Source organism: Diplotaxodon limnothrissa, linkage group LG3 (assembly GCF_057381915.1).
Source record: "Diplotaxodon limnothrissa isolate DT_005_m linkage group LG3, D_limnothrissa_male_GT1.1, whole genome shotgun sequence".
Classification (NCBI taxonomy): Eukaryota; Metazoa; Chordata; class Actinopteri; order Cichliformes; family Cichlidae; genus Diplotaxodon; species Diplotaxodon limnothrissa.
Window position 1 is genome coordinate 48429558 of NC_140598.1, and position 20711 is coordinate 48450268.

The window sequence follows — 20711 nt, forward strand, 5'->3', positions numbered from 1 at the left end:
GATCATACATTCAAGTGGAGTTACGTAGTGCAGTGTTGTTTTAAGTGTTCTGTGTTTTTTGTTTGCCATCAGTCTGATTGTGGCGTATTGTGTGTTGTGTGAATGTTTCAGTGTTTGTGTTTTGCCAGCAATCTGACAGTTGCGAGGAAGAAGCTATTGAAGAATCTTGTTCTGTGTGTGATGATGCTGTCCGCTCTGTTGTGTCTCAGATTGTATGTGCAGTTTTTGTGTCTGAGCAGAGAGTGAGCTGGATGGTGTGAGTCCCTGATAATTCTCTCTGCTCTTTTTTGGCAGCGTTGTATGTACAGAAGGTCCATTGGGGGCAAGTTTTGTTCCCATGATCCTCTCCGCAGACTTTATGACTCTTTGCAGAGCCTTCCTCTCTGTCTGTGTAGTGTTCCCATACTAGACACTGATGCCTGCGGTGAGGATGCTCTCTATCAGTCCTCTGTAGGCCTGGGTGAGAGGGCGGTGGTTCATGCCGGCTTTCCTGAGCAGCCGAATGAAATAAAGCCTTTGCTGGGCTTTTTTCACTGTTGCTGTGGTGTTGAGAATCCAGCTCAGGTCTGATGCAACCTGCAGTCCCAGGAATCTGTGGCTGTTTGCCCTCTCCACCTCTGTCCCTTTGACAATAAGAGGTTGCAGGGGAGGGGGGTTCTTCCTAAAGTCCAGTATTAGTTCCTCGGTCTTGTCCGTGTTGAAGATGAGGTTGTTTTCCACACCATAGACAAGAACGTTGTCTACTAGATTTCTGTACCCAGACTTGTCCCCCCCCTTGATGAGCCCCAGGATGGTGGTGTCGTCAGCGTATTTGATGATGATGGAGTTTTCCTGGGTGGAGACACAGTCATGGGTGTACAGGGTGAAGAGTTTAGGGCTGAGGCAGCAGCCCTGTGGAGATCCAGTGCTGACGGTGCGCTCAGCAGACACATGTCCTCCCATTCTCACCACCTGTGGTCTCTCTGTCAAAAAGTCCAGGATCCAGTTGCAGGTGGGAGTTGGGATGTTGAGGTCCCTCAGTTTCTCGATCAGCTTGCCCAGGCGGATGGTGTTGGAAGCAGAGCTGTAGTCCAGGAAGAGCATCCTGGCATATGTGCCGCTACTTTCAAGATGTTGCAGAGTGTGGTGCAGGGCTAATGCTGTTGCATCATCCACTGATCAATTTGGGCGGTATGCAAACTGGAAGGGGTCTATCGTTTCTGGGACCGTGTGGTTGATGTGTGTTAGAACTATTTTTTCCAGACACTTCATAGCGACTGGTGTGAGGGCCACTGGTCTGAAGTCATTCAGAGTGGAAGTGTCTAGTCATTTGGGAACTGGTATGATGATAGAGGATTTAAAAATGTGTGGGACTATTGCCTGGGATAGTGACAGGTTGAAGATATCAGTGTACACACCAGCTAGTTGTTCCCCAAAGGCTTTCAGTACTCTGGGAAGAACTCCATTGGGTCCCACAGCCTTGTGGGGATTTACCTTTTTCAGAGCTTTCAGTACCTGTGTGTGTCACCTGAAAGACTGGTTCTGTGGGGTCACATGGGGTCTTTGAGGGCAAGTCAGTGTATGCTCTGTCAAACCTGGCATAGAAGGTGTTGAGGCTGCCCGGGACGGTGGTGTCTCGGGGGTCTGTGGTTGTTGTTGTGGTTCCTCTGTAGTTTGTGATAGCTTGAATTCCCTGTTGAGGTAGTGGCCTTCAAGTTTTTTTGAGTGGGCCCTCTTTGCTGCTCTGATGGACTTTTGCAGTTCGTAGCGGGCTCTCTTGTACTCCGCCTGATCTCCCGTCTTGAAGGCCTCCCTCCTTTCCCTGATTTTCAGTGTAATTTTACCTTGGTGTTCATCTGAACAACAAACTGGACTGGTCTCATAATTCAGACGCCCTTTACAGGTAACGGCACAGCAGGCTGTACCTGCTGCGGAGACTCAGGTCTTTTGGAGTGAAGGGCCCACTCCTGAAGACCTTCTATGACTCTGTGGTGGCCTCAGCCATCTTTTATGGTGTGGTCTGCTGGGGCGGCAACATCTCTGCTGGGGACAGGAAGAGACTGAACAGGCTCATCCGCAGGGCCAGCTAGGTTCTAGGATGCCCTCTGGACCCAGTGGAGGTGGTGAGTGACAGGAGAATGGTGGCTAAGCTTTCATCCCTGTTGGACAACATCTCCCACCCCATGCAGGAAACTCTAACAGCACTGAGCAGCTCCTTTAGTGGCAGGCTGCGGCACCCACTGAGTGGGACGGAGAGATTTCGCAGGTCTTTCCTCCCCACTGCTGTCAGACTCCACAACAAAGACTCCAACTGATCAAACACACACACAAACCCACACATGTGCAATAAGACTAAGTGCAATACTCTTTTCTGACAAAGTTGTATTTTTACTCAGTTATATATAGAATTTGTATTTTATTTTTATCCTACTGTATATTTTCTTCTATTCTACTGTATATAGTATTTTATTTTATTCTATTCTACTCTGTACAGTTGTGTACAGTATTTTATTCTTATTGTATTCTAATTTTTGCTTCATAACTTTTGCACTGTCCACTTCCTGCTGTGACAAAACAAATTTCCCACGTGTGGGACTAATAAAGGTTATCTTATCTTATCTTATGTCTCCATTAAACCAGGGTTTTTGGTTGGGGAACCTACGCACAGTCCTGGGAGGGGCACATACAGATGTACACCAGTTTATGTAGTGAATGTCGTTAGCTGCTCCTTTGAAGATGCTCCAGTCTGTGGTCTCTAAGCAGCCCTGCAGGCTGGCTTTTGCACTGTCAGTCCAGGTGTTAATAGTCCTGACTGTAACTGGGTTTGTCTTGAGCTTTTAGTTATAGGTGGGTTTTAGCCGGATTGCTGGGTGGTCAGACTTACCGAGATCAGGTTTCGGTTCAGCTGAGAAGGCAATCCTGATATTGCTGTAGCAGTGATCCAGTATTTTATTTCCTCTCGTGGGGAAGGTTACAAACTGATGCAGCTTAGGCATAGTTTTCCTGAGATTACAATGATTAGACTCTCCCAGAATAATTACAGCAGCATTTTGGTGTTTATTTTCATGCTCGCTGCAACTCCTTCAGTGCAGCCTCCTCCTTAGCGGAGGGGGGCATATACAGGACACTTACAATGATGCACTGCAGTTCTCTGGGCAAATAAAACGGCCTTAGCCTTAGGGTCAGATGTTCCACATTTTCAGAGCAGGATTTTGAAATGATCTTACGGTCAGTAGACCAAGATTGCTTGACGAGGGCAGCCGTTCTCCTCCACGGATCTTGCCGCTGTAGCGCTTCAATCCGCTCTAAAGACCGTGTAACCGTCTGGTGTTATTGCTGTATCGGGTTTCCTCTCCCCCAGCCAGGTTTCACAGAAACACAGTATGGAGCACTCCTGAATGTCCTTCTGTGTGGAAATCCGAGCGTGGAGGTCGTCCATTTTATTTTCCAGAGACTGAACGTTTGCAAGCAATATGACCGGGAGGGTTAGCCTTCCTTTGCTAACCAAGCACCGGAGCCTTCAGTCAGCCGAAGCCGCGCCTCCTCTTCGGCTTGTTTTCAGAAGAGTCGCCTAGCGACGGGTTAGCAGAGCATGCTAGCTCAGGGTGGGATTCCAGCACGGACAGGTCGAGAAGTCCATAATTACTGTGGTCTCTCAATTTTAGCAGGGTAGCCCAATCGTAGAAGGTCTTTGCAGTGTGTGTCTTAGCTCGACACCATAGAGTAGTAAGAAGAAGAAAAGTAATAATAAGTGACTTGACTTGGAGCGATCCGCGACGTCACACACTGGGGAGCGCCATCTTTTCCTCCAGATTGTCAGCTCTGCTGTAGTAGTAAATTGGCCTTCAGGTCTTGCAATCCCCAAGTGACACCCTGTGTAGTCCTGAGAATATTTATGGTGACTTTGCACACGCATGTCCAGAACTGGCAGCTTTGCTCATTCACGTAGCTGCCGCCCGGCCTCCTCCTAGTCGGTGTGTTTAATTAGATTTTAATGTTTTATATGTGATTTCGTTCCATCTGAGTCAAAACCAGCTACAATCATGTATTTTTAATTCCTTCTTATTTAAACTGGATAGCTTGTGGATCTAAATGTTTAGAGACGATAGTGAGGTATAGAGGTCAATGTGATGTTTCAAAGGTTGTTTAATTAACAAGCAATGCATTATTTAATTCTATTTTATCATGTGTATTTTGGTCTTCAGTGGGAATTTATACAGACTGCAATTATTTCAGATGGAGGATCCATTATTTAATGTTACTTTATCCTGACACCATGAAGAAAAAACCCTTATATGTGTCACGGAATGGGGTAGAAAGCAGACCCAAACACTGGACTCCTGAGGCAAAAACTGTGAGTTTATTCACAGTGAAACACAAATCTCAAAAATATATACAGTCCCCTGTCACTGTGGCTCCCGTGAGATTCCCCTGAATCCCACACAATGCGAGTGTCCGTGAAGTGGTGCAAAGCTGTCCCAAACAACCCGTCCTCCGATCTGTGGCTCCAGCACCCATTCTCCCCTCGTGCTCCTGATCTGTGACTCCATCCCAGTGAATGAATGCTCAGCTACGGATCCCTGCCAACACAAGACACAGACATATGTCCACAAGAGGCATCCACACTAGTGGGGTATAACAACACTGTGAAACATGGCCATTCTTACGAGGGTTAACTCAATCATCCAGCGTTGACCGGAGCTCAGCCGCACTGCTAAATAGGACGCTCATCCAGAAGGTGATCAGCATAGCCGGTGATGGCTTGATGAGCTGCAGCTGCCTCCCAAACCAGAGCACTTCTGCGTCCAGAGGTTGCTCCGTGTCCAAAACATCCAGGACAGTGAATGTAAAGACACAGAGGGGAAAAGGGAGAACTCAAAACACCACACATGGACAAAAAACATATTTACAGAGAAACAAGCCCTGAGTCCCTAGACCCAGTGTCACGGTCATGGGTCGTGCGACCCAGTGTTTTTGAGTTTCTTTGTATTTTGTTATTCATTTGTGTTCTAGTTTTCATTTCACATTATCTAGTTAAATTCTGTCATGCCTAGGTTACAAGTAAATAAAATAAAATAAGTACAAATAAAGTACACTAACAGGTGGGAGACATAACTAACCAATGATACACCAGGCATAGTAGGCACGAGCCAAAAGGCTGAAGGTTAAATCATAAAAACATTAATAAAAGCAAAAAAGATAAGTTACAGTACACTTACAAATGCAGGGTGTAGGAGGCAGGGAAGGCAAGGCTAAATAAATATGTTTTTAATCGAGATTTAAAAGATTGAATTGAATCAGACGCGTGAATAGCTTGAGGGAGATTATTCCAGAGGTAGTGTGCAACAGAGGCAAATGTGCGGTCACCTCTGGTGTTAAGCCGAAATCTAGGTCGCACCAGGAGGATTTGGCCTGCTGATCTAAGCGCTCTCCTAGGGGTATAAAAGCTGAGGAGATCAGTAAGATAGCTGGGCAAGGTGTTATTTATGATTTAAAAAGTGAGCCATAAGATTTTAAAATCAATGCGAAGTTTAATGGGGAGCCAGTGGAGGTCGGAAAGTACTGGAGTAATAGACTCAAACCTACCAGTTCCGGTTAAGAGACGCTCAGCAGCATTTTGAATGAGCTGCAGTCTGTGAACAAGTGTAACACTTCTGGAGTCGTTACAGTATACTAGGACCAGTTAGGTTCGACTACTAGAGTAGTAATGAGTGTAGCATGTAATAAAGACCACAGACCAGTAAATACGTTTAAATTGCCGGCTTGTTATTTTGCAAAGACAGAGAATAGACAGTTAACACACATTACATAAAACATTCAACATCACACATTTAAGGAAAACAAGATGTTTTCTTTCCCCTTCTTAGTTCAGTATGTTCTGTTAGTTCATCCTATTTATCTCAAAACCTTTTATTTGGCTTTAGAAGGATGTTATTTTCAACCTAGGTTATTGTTTTATTTATTTCAAGTTCTAAGTTCAAGTTTATCCTTTGATTTATTTGAGTTAACACTGTGTTATTTTAAATCAAGTTTAGTTCTTTAGGCCCAAGATTTAATTTAATCATGGTCTAGGTTCACCTTTAAATTCTCAACCAGTCCTTATTTTGTTTTAACCCAACAAAATTATTTACATTTCCATTAACACCATTACAGCATTAAAATGTAAGGTTGACCAAAATAAATTACAAAAATAAATAAATAAATGTAAAACTGAAAACAATTCAGCAAAAGGCTGAATGAATCCCTTAAACAAACAAATAAACAAAAGAAAATTGCCTCTGTGTCCTTCAACTATTAATCCTGGAATTACTCCGAGTGATTATCCAGTGCTTTGAAAGTCCGCTGTTCTTTTGCAGGTGTTTGGATTAACTACCAGTTTTGTCAGTGAAAGAGCTCAACGTCCAGCAGGGGGCGTTTTCCCTTTTCCTGCTCGGTACAGTTCAATGGGTCCGTGGGTGGCTCGCCATCTTGTTTCTCGCTCAGCGGATCAAACTCCGATTCTAGCTCGGCATTTCCCGATCCAAACCTTAATGGCCTACCATAACAACAAAATAAAGTGCATAAACATTCGAAAATAACACACGGGTAGCCCTTAAATAACAGTCAAAGTCCATTTTTCCAGCTTATTTAGCCGTAAATGAGGTGATGCCAATATGGTGCGCTGAAACACCGTCAAAGGCCTTTGAACTGCAGCCTGTGTGTCGGTTAAGCACGAATCCACCGTTTTTAACATAAAACAACATAAATCTGCTACCTTGGCTCTCCATTTGCATAAAATGAGCAATATAATACAACAAAACATTTCTTGCATGAAATAAAATACAATTTCTGCACTCACCAAGGCAAGGACAGGTTGGAAAAACAAAAATATATTCTCCAGAGTACAAAAATGGCTTTAAGTAGATTTCTGGCTTGTTTTTACTATTTTTTCACTCATTTAAGCAGCAGCTCTGCAAGGACGGTCTGCATTTCTCAATCTCCAGCATCAAAAAAAAGGAACAACCCGATTGGGTGTGGCTATCACAGGAGTCACGCTGCAGCGTGCCCTTTCACAATAAGAGTCTGAACACATATTTTAGCCATTTTTCCTGAATTAACATAAAACACCATGAATTAGCAAGTTCTGTACCCTTTTAACATGTTTTTAAACACAAATGAAATCCTATACCATGAATTATATCATTGCTGATGTTTTTAATGAATTTTCTAACCATTATGATCTATTTATTGACAATTTATCACCTGTAATATTTTTCTTATGACTGTTTTTACTAACAGGCTTTTATTTGTTGTTAGCTATGTTAACCAGGGTTACACAAGGGCAGAATGAAGACCAATATAAAGGGAATTACAGTAATCTAATCTTGATGTAACAAAGGCATGGATAAGTTTTTCCAGGTCCTTACGTGATATGTAGGGCTTAGCCTTAGAGATTAGACGTAATTGATAGAAACCAGGTTTAACTACAGAGGACACATGTTTGTCCAGCTTGAAGGAACTGTCTAAGACAACACCCAAGTTCCTCGCAGTATCAGAAAGGGAGTTAGCATCATAGCTAGAGATGGCACGATACCACTTTTTTATGTCCGATACCGATACCGATATCATAAATTTGGATATCTGCCGATACCGATATGAATCCGATATAGTGTTTTTTAATCAACAAAACTGTTTTTTAAAATATCTTGCTGCATTTTGCAAGTCTGCAAGTTCATACTCAAGTTTAAAACAACAACTACACTAAAGCTATTCTGTTATACCTGTATACAAAAAAAATATTTCATAGTTCAGCAATACTGATCAATCTAATAAACTTAAACCTACACCATCCTCCCTATTCTGGTATTTTAAAGAGTACTTAGCGTAAATATTAAGCAACCTAACTAATAGGGTTCCAACTCCCAGCAACAACAAAAATAAATAAAAAATAGGGAACCACCCCTTACGCGCCACCTCATGATGCTTAATCTACGTAATCAACCTTAATTTGATGCAGTGTGAAGAAAAATGCACAGAAATCAATTATTTTTCAAGAAATATTAAATAGATTCAACATCTTTCTTCAACAAAATTGCAGACTGCACAGATGGTACCTTCCCAAAGTAAAAAGTACTATAGCTTACTAGGGTATATATATTAGACTTAATAGTCACTATATACAGTAATTGACTTCTATTCATTTTACATCAAATTAAAACTTTGGGTGTCAGATAATTATTTATTAAAAGCTAGACATTTTAAATGAGAATAAGAAAGAAAAGTATGTCTTTGTGCCCCCTTTTCCCTGTTCATGCCCTATCGGCCCCCCTGGCTAAACTTTGCTAGATCCGCCCCTGCACAGTTACCAGCCGTCAGCTGTGTAGAAAAAGATCCTGGTGTAGAAAGTAATATTAAATAAATTCTAACAACAGTTTATCAAGTTTAAACGTGCTGCTGTTGTTCAGCCGCTGGTTTCCTCTTTCTGGTGCAAAGTGGGCCAAAAACAAACAAGAGAGACGGACTCGCGACAGAAAAGCCGATCAGCTGATCAGTTTCACGATTGAAGTAGCAGCCGGAGAGCGAGAGGCAGTCGCTTGTTAAGCTTAACGTGGGAATGCTTTACAAACATTCAGAGATGGACTTACACACTTGCTTTACTTCTCTCGGGGATAACTTTGTCGGAGATGAAATGCCGGGTTGCTAGCGAAGCTCCAAATGCTACCCAGACCACCGACAGGTCCCGCATGCCACAGCCGCTCTATCACGTGATGCATACTGCTCCGACGTGCTAACGTTCTGAGGTGAGTTACGGCGTGTTGCAAGTTTTGTAAGGTGCTTTCGTGATATTTAATGGATCGGATTACATTTTTTATTTTTCTCCGATATCCGATCCAGTAATTTAGGTCAGTATCGGACCGATACCGATACGTAATATCGGATCGGTCCATCTCTAATCATAGCTGGACTGGCCATTGGGCATACCGGGCATTTGCCCGGTGGGCCGTTGGCGATTTTTTGTTTTTATGGGCCGATGGATTTTTTTTTTTTCTTTAGGAAGGGTATATATAATTCATCTCAAAGGAATGTAAAGGACTGCTGTGTTTTTGTGTTCACGGAAACATGGCTTAGCGACAGTGTCCCGGACCGCGCCATTCAGCTCGACCAGCTAACATGCTACCGTGCTGACAGAGTCATCGTCGCGGGAGGTAAGACCCGCGGGGGAGGACTTTGTGTTTACATCAATGATGCCTGGTGTCGCGATGCTGTTGCGGTCTGCAAACACTGCTCACCAGTGCTGGAGTTTATGGTTATTAAGTGCCGGCCATTCTATCTACCGAGGGAATATACAGCCATACTACTGTGCGCTGTGTACATCCCTCCCTCCTCCAATGTCAACAACAGGAGTGAGGCACTGAATGAACTGTACCAGCACATCAGTGAGCAGCAGACAGCCCATCCTGATGCTTTTCTCATCCTGGCTGGGGATTTCAATCATGCAGACTTAAAGTGCGTGTTTCCAAAAATACAACAACACATAGACTTTCCAACAAGGGGAAATAACACACTGGACTTTGTTTACACCACCCAGAGAGGAGCTTACAAAGCTTTTCCCCTCCCCCACCTCGGCGCCTCAGACCATATCACTGTCGTGCTAATGCCTGCTTACAGACCGCTCGTTAAAGCCACCAAACCGGTTCGTAAGCGGATACAAGTGTGGCCAGAAGGGTCTTCAGAGGCTTTACAGGACTGCTTTAACACCACAGACTGGAACATGTTTAAGCAGGCTGCCACCTATAACAACACCACTGACCTCCAGGAGTACGCAGAGACTGTTACTGCCTACATCAACAAGTGTATCGAGGATGTAACAGTCACAAAAACCATAACTGTCCGGGCAAATCAAAAACCATGGATGACAGGAGAGGTCTACAGGCTGCTGAAAGCTCGGAATGTTGCCTTCAGAGATGGAGACGAGGCGAGCCTGAGGACAGCTAGGGCCAACCTTTCCCGTGGCATCAGAGAGGCTAAGAGACAGTACTCCAGGAAAATATCTCATCACTTCAAAGACAGCAGAGACTCACGGAGCCTGTGGCGGGGCATTCAGACCATCACAGATTACAAGCCCCCACCACAGACCTGTGATAGCACTATCCCCCTGCTGAACGAGCTGAACACTTTCTTTGCTCGCTTTGAAGTCCGAAACAGCACCACTGCACAGAAGACCCCACCCCCTCCTGGTGACCAGGTGATGACTCTGTCCCCGGACAGCGTGAGGAGATCCCTCAGCAGGATCAATGCACGAAAAGCTCCGGGTCCTGACAACATTCCTGGTCGTGTACTGAGAGACTGTGCAGTGGAACTCACTGATGTCTTCACAGACATCTTCAACATATCACTCATCCAGGCTGTCGTCCCCACATGTTTTAAAGCCACCACAATCATTCCGGTTCCAAAAAAGTCATCTCCCTCCTGCTTTAATGACTACCGTCCTGTTGCACTTACTCCCATCCTGATGAAGTGCTTCGAATGACTAGTCATGCAACACATCAAGACTGTCCTGCCCCCCTCCCTGGATCCCTTCCAGTTTGCGTATCGGCCAAACCGCTCAACCGATGATGCCATCTCCACTGCACTCCACTCGGCACTCACACACCTGGACAAAAAAGACTCATATGTTCGAATGCTGTTCATAGATTTCAGTTCAGCATTCAACACTATAATCCCCCAACAGCTCACTCAAAAACTGGTCCAGCTGGGGCTCAACACCTCACTGTGCAACTGGCTGTTGGATTTCCTCACCGGAAGACCTCAAGCAGTACGGGTCGGCAGTAATACATCCAGCACCATCATTTTAAACACGGGGGCCCCGCAGGGATGTGTGCTGAGCCCCCTCCTCTTCACTCTGCTGACCCATGACTGCACTCCATCATATAGCTCCAACCTCTTCATCAAGTTTGCGGACGACACAACGGTGGTGGGTCTCATTAGCAACAGGGATGAGACCGACTACAGAAGTGAGGTGAGACGCCTGGCCACGTGGTGTGCTGACAACAATCTCTCTCTGAATGTGGAGAAGACGAAGGAGATTGTTGTGGACTTCAGGAGAATGCACACCCAACATGCTCCTCTGACCATTGACGGAGCGTCTGTGGAGAGAGTGAGCAGCACCAAGTTCTTGGGTGTGCACATCACAGAGGATCTCTCCTGGACGTACAACACCACAGCACTGGCCAAGAAATCACAGCAGCGTCTCTTCTTTCTCCGCAAACTAAGAAGAACAGGAGCACCAGCCCCCATCATGTACACTTTCTACAGAGGCACCATCGAGAGCATCCTGTCGAGCTGCATCACTGTGTGGTTTGGAGCCTGCAATGCGTCCTGTCATAGAACCCTCCAACGCATAGTGAGAGCTGCAGAGAGGATCATTGGTGTCTCTCTCCCCTCCCTCCAGGACATTTACAGCACCCGTCTCACTAAAAAAGCCCTTTGCATAGCGGCTGATCCCACGCACCCAATGCAAAGCTTCTTCAAGCTGCTGCCATCAGGGAGGAGACTGCGGAGTCTCCAGGCCAGGACCAGCAGACTGAAGGACAGCTTCATCCATCAGGCTGTCAGGAAGCTTAACTCCCTCCCGATTCTGCCCCCTCTCCCCTCTTCTCCTCCACACACACACACACACACTCTCTGACTCACTCACTGGCCTGCACCAGTTACCAGTCACTTTGTGGAGCATTGGACTGCCATTACCTCATAAGACTTTGTTGTTACACTATCTCTTACCGCATACTACTAAATCTCCATTTGCACTATTTGCCTATTTGCACTACTATGCCTCCTTACTTGAATATTGTATATTGTATATTGCATAGCTTTTTTTTTTTTTTTTTTTTTTTTTGTTATACGTAAAATTGTATTGTATTTATTTAAATTTTTACTTTTTAATTATTTTATTTGCATTTTTTAATCACTAGGGTTTGAGAGTAACGAAATTTCTATTCTCTGTATGTCCTGTACATGTGGCAGAATTGACAAATAAAGTTGACTTGACTAATGAAAGGTGTTGGATTGGCCAATTGGTCATGATCGACTCTGGGCTGGACCAATTACAGCCGAGGAGGCCGGATGCACCCTCCCCCTTGTTTAGCAATCACGTGATTTTCGCGCATTGCATGCCGGGAACTCGTGGCAACACAATCCAAGTACCGCATCAAATGCAAGCGTTTGCAGCACCGCAAAACGTTCATTCTCCGGTTCCAATACCTTCTTGTTTTTTCTTTGCCGCACAAAAAAGGAATGTACAAAACAAAAGGAGAACAATGCCGGTCCGTACAAAGACAGACTCGACGAAAAGACAAAGAAAAGATACGAGGAAAAAAATCAAAGGAGTGAAAGGGTCAGACCCTTACGAGCACACAGAGTGGACAAAAGACGTCAGCGTGCTGCCCAACTTTCACCACGCGCAGATTTATAATTATACGGTTCTTGGAGTGAGTGCATACACTCATGAAGTTTAGTAACTTCAGGTCACTGCAACAAGCCCAGGTACAGTTTACCGACGGATGGGTACAGGACCTTGAAATGCACCGTGTAGAACGAAAGACCATCGTACGAACAAAGGTAAGTTTACCAGTCTCACAAATCGTCTTCATAAATACACATTCGTTAACCGTTTATTAATATAACCTTTGAGCTCAACGGTAATTAATTAGTAGTGGAAATAATTTCTGGCAGCATCACAGAAATGTAGCAGTGACAATAATATTGTATGTTGTAATCGTACTGGACAATTAGTGATACAAAACAACTGTTTTACCCTGTGAATAAAAGTATATGTTTTGTGTCAGGACAATTCACTATTTATGCACAATAAATAAAGGAGCATAGCGCGACCATTTCTGTTCAGCGCCAGACTTGCTTGTAACCTATATCACCAATTATGTTAAGAAAAATGACGTATTAACTACTACAAAACTCTGACCTTTGTGGGAATGCTTGGATCAGACTAACATGTGAGCTGGAGTGTTCTGAGAAGTTATATTTGGTATATCCAGACCATCCGTCGGCTCTTACTTCGGAAACATGGCTTAAAAATTTCTCTTCAACGACATAATCCGATAAAAAAAAAAACCGATCTCTTTACCCGTCGGCTTCCCGTGGCTGTCATGCGACCGGCTATTGCAGTTAATAATACAACAGCTTCTTGCCATTTTTTGGGTTTCTTTTTATCGCTGTGTAACTGAGTTCAATTGAACGCCTGCGTGCGCTAGTACCTCTTGCCACAAGTTCCCAGAATCCTTTGCGGTTTACCCCTGAATGACGTCACATTTTCAATCTTTATCCTGGTGGGCCGGTCTCTAGTCAAAATGCCCGGGCCGATTTTTTGTCCCAGTCCAGCCCTGGTTAGCATCATAACTCATCATCATTATTCATCTATGTATTACTTTTATGTATTAGTCATCTATTTGTTGTAATCATCTATCCTTGCAGTTGTTTATTACACAAAATAAATTATATTGTCACACTTCTGGCCACATAGCACTGATATTCATTGCACATGCCCATATTAACCTTAACCAGAGGGTTTTAAAAAAATCAAACCAGTGTTTACATACCATATCTGGACAAACACCAGTTATACTGGTGTTATAAGTTATAAGAACATGGACACACTTTATGTGTCTTAATCAGAGAGGGAAGAAAACTAAAGGGGAAATAAGATATAAAAGCCTGCAGAAATGTTGGGTATTATAACAAAGGTGACTTTCGCAGGTTGTATAATACAAGGATGATAAAAACAGCACAGAAACAGTTCTTCTTCATTTACTGTCCATTTTATTATTAGTGGCTCTATGTAGGATGAAAGCTCTTGTAACTCATGTTTAAGGTCCGTTTCCTTACCACAGTTCACAGGCCAGGTATTTGGAGCGCTGTCTGCTCGATTTTTCCTAAAATGTTTAGGTATATTTGGCTGCACACTGCTTCGATAGAAAACTGATGTCACGTAACATAGACGAAGGTTAGCTCAATTTAACATTTATGCTAACATTTGTTTCGCAGGATATTAGAAGTGATTAAAACCCCAGTACATTTGAAAGTTTATTTCCGGACCGCTGCTATTTTTTCCCCAAAATTTCTTCAAATGTTAGATTCGCAATGAATCCTGGGATAGGGTGGGCAACAAAGAATACACTTGACCAGTCCTTCAAATCCAGGAAAAAGGAGGACGCATTTGTAGGCCTCAAATGGGCACCCTTTGTTGCCTCGCTGTGACATAATTGGCCTATAATTTGCGTATCGGATTTGCAGACTTAAGTATTGAGAAACAGCCCATCAGTCCATGGTTAGGAACGAGTCAAGTGCAAAAACATAACAAACATTTTAGTCCAAAAGGATCGCCACATGGACTTCATTTGTAAGTGGGAGAAAGGACTGGCTCAATTCATGACAGCAGCAGCAGTAGTGGCGCTTCTGGTCTGCTGCAGCAACTAGTGCTGCAACTACTCCACCAAATGTGCACTTGTTGTGCTCTTTATACAATCTTTGTTTAACTCAAACTCGAGACTTAGGAGGATAAAAATAGCTAAAGACATTAAAAGTATTCTAATGAAATATGATTATTTTTAAAAAAGTAGCATTTTTCAGATTGGTAAAACCACTACATAAAAACAGATAATAATATAATGTAAAATCTTTCTCTTTTTTTTAAGACCAAAAATATGTAAGCTGGTTCTAAAGACAGTCACATAGACTATACTAGATTTTTTGAAAAGCTCAAAGACACGGTTTACCCCATTTCCTTACACATTTGTTAGAGAACAGGGAGGATGAATTTTCACATAATTTTCTTTATTTAATGAGGAACTAATTTATAAAACAGATGATGAAACATATGAAATGTCAAGAAAAACACATGTTATTTTTTTTCCCAGATTTATTGATCTGATGTCACTGCAATTTATAAAACACAATAGAAAGTCTTATTATGATAACACACACCACCAGAGACATTAAAACGCTGAATATACTGTATGCTTACACAAAAAAGGCATATAGCTCATCAAGACAACCTGGTCTACCTTCTCCCTGTGTATAAACCTATCGTACACAGGGACCAATGCTGTGAAAAGATGGTGAGACTGAAGTGGGCTCTGAGGAATGTTTTGACTGAACCATGGAGGATATGCATTGTGATGTCCTGGTGGATTGCATTACAGACTACTTTTTTTTGTAGATAGCACACAGTTTGATCCACAGTTTACTATTTGTGTAAGTGTAAAGATTTAACATAAGATTCCTCAAAGAAACATAAATTATTAAGGAAGTCCGAGCGGGGTTTTTGTTGTTGTTAACTTTGTTACTGAAAAAAAGAAGAAAACTGACTTATCCATGACAAAAATGTGAATATATCAATTACCAAAAAAGAGAAGAAAAACAACACACACAAAACATATATTACATTTGATATGAGATTACTTTTCATTAATCGAGTTAAATTGAACTCAGGGGAAGAGTTCCACACTGGTAAATTTTTTGTGTACTGAGAGTATGTTACTTTTGTCTTGGAAAATATTGAGGCATTTTCTTCAATATCATGAAAACTACATCTGCGATATCTTCTGTACAGCAGAAGGAAATGAGGAGCAATAGAAGAATGGTTACTTGTATGACTCATCAAGACTTTTTTCTGCCTGATCTTTGTTGATTAGATACCAAAAACCTGGGATGTCAGCAGGTTCTGCTTCATATTGTTCAGCAAACTCCCTGTTGTATTTTGTCATTACATATTTCCAGTAGTCTGATGCTTCGAGACTCTTATCTGGCTGAATATCCCAGTCCTTATATATGTTCTTGTATTTCTTATAAGGGTGCCATTCATTGTTTGTATGACTGCAACGAAATCTGTTGTCACTGATCACTGAGGATGAGCATATGTCAGTGACAAGTCGCTCTGTCCGCTCCCAGCTATATCTACCCAGACCTTCTGGTCTATGCAGTGAAACAAAGTGCTCAGTATGGGCTTTTCCTCCTGCATCACAGGGAGCTTTGCAGAATGGACACTGTTTGCCACAACCAATCAATTTGTTGAAAAGTTCATTCTGTGGATTCACATGGAGATGTTGTAGTTTCATTTCAAAGGTAGATTTTTTGAACTTCTTTCTAAGAGTTTCTGTCATGTCATTCACAGATGCCGTGAGACAGTCAGCAAACTGTTCCTTGTCCGCATTGTTCAGTATCATGAAGGCACCAAGAGCATCCTGGGAAATGACCAGTTTATCACCAAGTTCTTTCCAAATATCTTCAACAAATTCATTCAAATCCTCACTCTCTCTGGTTTTGGCCTCGTTGATGGCAGAATTTATGCTGTCAATACATGACTGCAGATGTCGGTCCTCAAACTCAAAAACTGTCGACTCATTTGAGAAGCACTTCTTTATCTGTTCAAGTATCCATGTCTTTACATATTTCTCATATGAGCAAATATAGCTGACATAATTTTGAAAATCCTCCTTGGAGAGCAAATCCAGTAAAATTGAATACTGGAAGGACATTCTTGTGCTGAACTGCTCGAGTTTCCTCATTTCATCAATGATATCAGGGCCCAGGGAGCGATTAACAAAGTCTTCAACAGCAGGCTTCAAACATCGATTTGTGAATTCTTCTGCCTTCTTCTGACACTGGTCTCGTTCATTGAACACATCTTTGAAATCATCATGAAACTTTTCCTTGTTTTTAATCAGACATCTGTACGGATCATTTTCTTCTATGAAATCTTCGTGCATTTTCTGAAACGTTCTGGCTGCGAATCCACAGATGTGCTGTTTTAGAGAAACTTCAAACTCGATGTTTATCTTAACATCTTGATGGTTTTTTAGCTTCTCATCAATCACGTTGAGGATCTCCTGGATGTAAGTGTCATGGTAATTATTTTTTCTTTTCACTTGTTCATTCACAAGGTCTGTGCAAGCAGCTATGATGCTGTCAGCCAGATGTTGTGCAGCCATTATGTCATCTTGACCGAGAAAGAACTTTTTAGCCCCATGTTTAACTTTGTTGTAAAATCCGTCAGTTGTCCATTTAAAAGACTCTTTTCCACAGTCTTGCAAACTCCTTTGACTTAACTCGTTTGCACAGCTCCCCTTACGTTTCAGATTATCTCTCAGATAGTAGGACACTCTGTCTGTGACATTTGAGGTTTTTTGTTCAGAGAAAGACAGTTTTTCTAAAGTTTCCTTCCACATCTTCTCAAACTCTTTGTCCAACTCTGCGTCTGTCATTTGGATGTTTTTCTTTCGACATTTATCAATTAATGCACGCACTGCTTTTTCAATCTCTTTTGTATGATTGTTTTTGATTTTATCAATTTCTGTCATTCCCTGTCTGATTCCTGCTGCTGCTTCAAGTTGACACATTACACCACTTTCTATTTCACGACGAAGGACCTTTGCACTGTTTGAGAATTCCTCTTTGTATCCTTCAACCAGATACACATGACCCTCTGTTTGCTCGAAATATTGTGTCAGATTGTTCAGAATCTTTGTCTCCCATGCAGACAGCACTGTGGAGGCTTCACTTTTCAAAGATCTGAGAAATTCTCTCATGTCAGATGTTTCAGATTTTGCTGCAATGGTACCAAAATTTGAAATTTTTGTTTCTGCATTTCTTACCCAGGTGTACATTTCTTTTCTGAACTCCCACTCCCATTTATTGAACTCTGTGCAGAGCTTCATGTATGCATCAGCTACTAGGCTGTTTCTGAAGCTGAAGATGAAGTTTTCATGCTTTACTGCATTCCACAGGCTTTTCACCCACTCTTTAAATTCCATGATATCATTAGCAGATGACTCACAGTCTCTCACTAGTTGGATGATGTTTTTCTTGAGCTCATATACAGCCTCACTGTATCCTGCATTAACTGGTGCCATTGGTGGGTTTCCATTCCACAGTCCAGGAATGTACCAGTTCCCAGTGTCTGGACTGTACTCCATCACGTCAGTGAAGCTCTTGTTCCCCTCTTTCTTTTCCATTTTGGCTGCTGCCTGAGTCATCTCATTTAACTGATCCAGGAGCAGTTTCCTGTCTCGTAAGTTCTTATCATGGGCTGAAACATCCGACACATTCTGGTGAACAAACTGACATTTAGGCTTTTTGCCCACCTCCTTCATCCTGAGAAAAGCGTGCACAACTATTTGTAGGATGTCCTTCATTTCAATTAAATTCTCCATTGCAATGTTGACTATGGTGACATCACTTAGCCCAACAACAAGTGTTGCAAGCTCATTGTCGTGCTCATAGCTGTTGTCCAGTTGTGCAAGTTCTGGTGACTTTAAGCCCTCAGTGTCAATGATCACCAAGAAGTCACATTTTAGGACGTTTTTCATGTTTTCATTGATTTTGATGAGCAACATAAAGGCACCTCGAGTACATCGACCACTGCTGACTGCAAACTGCACTCCAAACATGGTGTTAAGGAGAGTGGACTTTCCTGTGCTCTGAACTCCAAGAACTGTGACTACTCGTATCTTTCTCTTATTTCCTTTTTTCTTTGGAGACACCAGGTCACTGAGCTGAGATAGAACATCACTCACCCATCTGAGAGGGATGTTGGATGCATCTCCATCTACAAGCTCAAGAGGAAATCCATCAAGCAACAACTCTGCACACAGTTTGGGCAGATGCTGCAATTGTTGACGTGATGGGTCTGTTTTTGGAAGGGACAGTGAAGCTTCATAGATCTGACCCATTTCACGGAAGAAGTGTTCAATCCCCAGTGAGCTGATAGAAATTTGTCTGTCAATTTCTTTGATCTCCTCTTTGTTCTCAGAGTTCTTGCATTTTTCTTTATATTTCTCTCGGAGTTCAGACAGTTTTATACGAGACACATTATCGAGGTTCATTCGCATCCATTTCAGGAAATAAAACCTCTCTGTTCCTGGGCTTGATATCCCTGTGATGAAGTTTGTCATAGCTGTCGACATCTCATAAGAGTTCTGCTTTTGCCGCAGTTCATATTTCTGTTTCTGAAGATCACTTTTGTAATCTTCTACATTTTTAGACCCAACATTTCGAAGTCGAAACTCTTCCTTCTCTAACAAGGTCAGTGTTTTCCATATTTGTCCTTGTCGGGGAAGCTGATCTTCTTTGTATTTATGGATGTCTTGAATTTCTTCAGTGATGGTTTTTGCATTTTTCTTTGCAGTCTGGCACTCTGGAGAGTCTTCATCAACCAGGATTCCCAGTTCATGAGCAACGTCCACCATCTCCTCTATTTTCATCTTCAGCTCTGATTTCTCAACCACATTTCTGACAGTTTTCCTTAAATCTTTTACAAAGTCTGCATCATTTTTTTGCTTTGTCTTAATAATGATGTTGTTTTCAGTTAAATCCAACTCAGTTGTTACTTTTTCCAAAGCATCTAAATTGAAGCGCTTGCTCTCATAGTTGCCGACCAAGTAGATCTGTGCTTTGTGGTGTTGGCTTTTAAGCAGATTGATCACAGATTCAGACTCAGAATCCAAATGCTCAAAGAAGACAAAAACTGCTGCAGATGTCTGACACAAAAAGGAGTATTGTGTTTCAAATGAAGCAATGTCCCCACGAAGGTTAGCTACAGCCACTGGCTGACTGAAAATGTCAATGTTTGTGTTTCCACCAGGAAGGTACCAAGTAATTTCAGTCAGTCCGTTGGAAATTCTTCTTGGACTGTCACCACACTCCATGTTGTGGTGAACAAAGGTGTCGTGGTACTGCTGAGAATTGCTCAGAAGCTTATTGAGAATCTCTGACTTGGACAAGGAGCACTCACCCAGTCTGACAAAAGAGACCATTGGAAGTTCAGAGAGAACGATTCTTTCTTCAATGAAGCCCTTTGACTGTGAAAGAGACTGAGGTCTGTACTTTTTAACAATGTCTCTCATGGCCCACAGCATGAGTGTGCACTGTCCTGTGTCACAATTAGGAAGCAGCAGAGGGACAGAGAACTGACACATGGACATTTTTAGTGCCATTTCCTGCTGTAGAAAACCATCAGAACACAGAAAGAGAGCAGTGATTATGTCGAGCGGGTTCACCATGTTATCTGTGTTTGGACTGCTGACCATATTTTTAAGATTTAACTTTTTAGTTCCTGATGTATCATCACTGGTTGAATCACACTCTGATGTACATTTCACATTCCTAGCAGTGACATTAAACATCATTAGTTTCTTTAGAAAATACCATGGAAGGTCTGATTTGCACTTCGCAGATTCATCAGTGGTGGTCTTCTTATTAATCCCAAGTATTCTCCTGAGTGATAGCTTCTTTGTGTAGTTCTGCTTCAAGCCCAGTTTTTTCAATAAGGTTTGCAGGTGTTTCACTGAGGATGTGAGATTTAAAAGTTATTACATTCTGTTTTTATTTTCAACTTAACCAGTATGCCATCATTTTTGTAATTGGTGTTAACGTTTACCTGTGTGTGTTGAGGTAACTAAGGACTGACTTTCGATTTCATCCTTCATGTCTTCAGGAGTCTGGCTGGACTTTTCTTCTTCTGGTTTCAGGTAGTCGGGCTCTGAGCTGTCCATGTCTGTCGACTCTTGCTCAGTTTCTTCCTCTCTGCATGTAATCACTGTGTAGTTCTCACTGTCACCAACAGGACTGTCCAAATGCTGAGACACTAACTCACTGCTGATGTAAAACACTTTTGTCTTCACATGATGACAAGTAACTGTGGGCATAATGATAGTAATATTGATAATATTAATAATGTGCTT

The 20711-nt window shown here is 42.4% G+C and overlaps 1 protein-coding gene across 1 annotated transcript; it reads right to left on the reverse strand.

Annotated features, from left to right (window-relative positions):
- Positions 1 to 15614: 15614 nt before the first annotated feature.
- Positions 15615 to 20471, reverse strand: LOC146636262 (up-regulator of cell proliferation-like). The gene is made up of 2 exons (XM_085350314.1): positions 20438 to 20471; positions 15615 to 20314 (listed from the first exon to the last, which is right to left on the reverse strand). Exons 1-2 carry the CDS (start codon positions 20454 to 20456, stop codon positions 15615 to 15617), a joined length of 4719 nt encoding a protein of 1572 aa, XP_085206440.1. The 5' UTR covers positions 20457 to 20471.
- Positions 20472 to 20711: the final 240 nt, after the last annotated feature.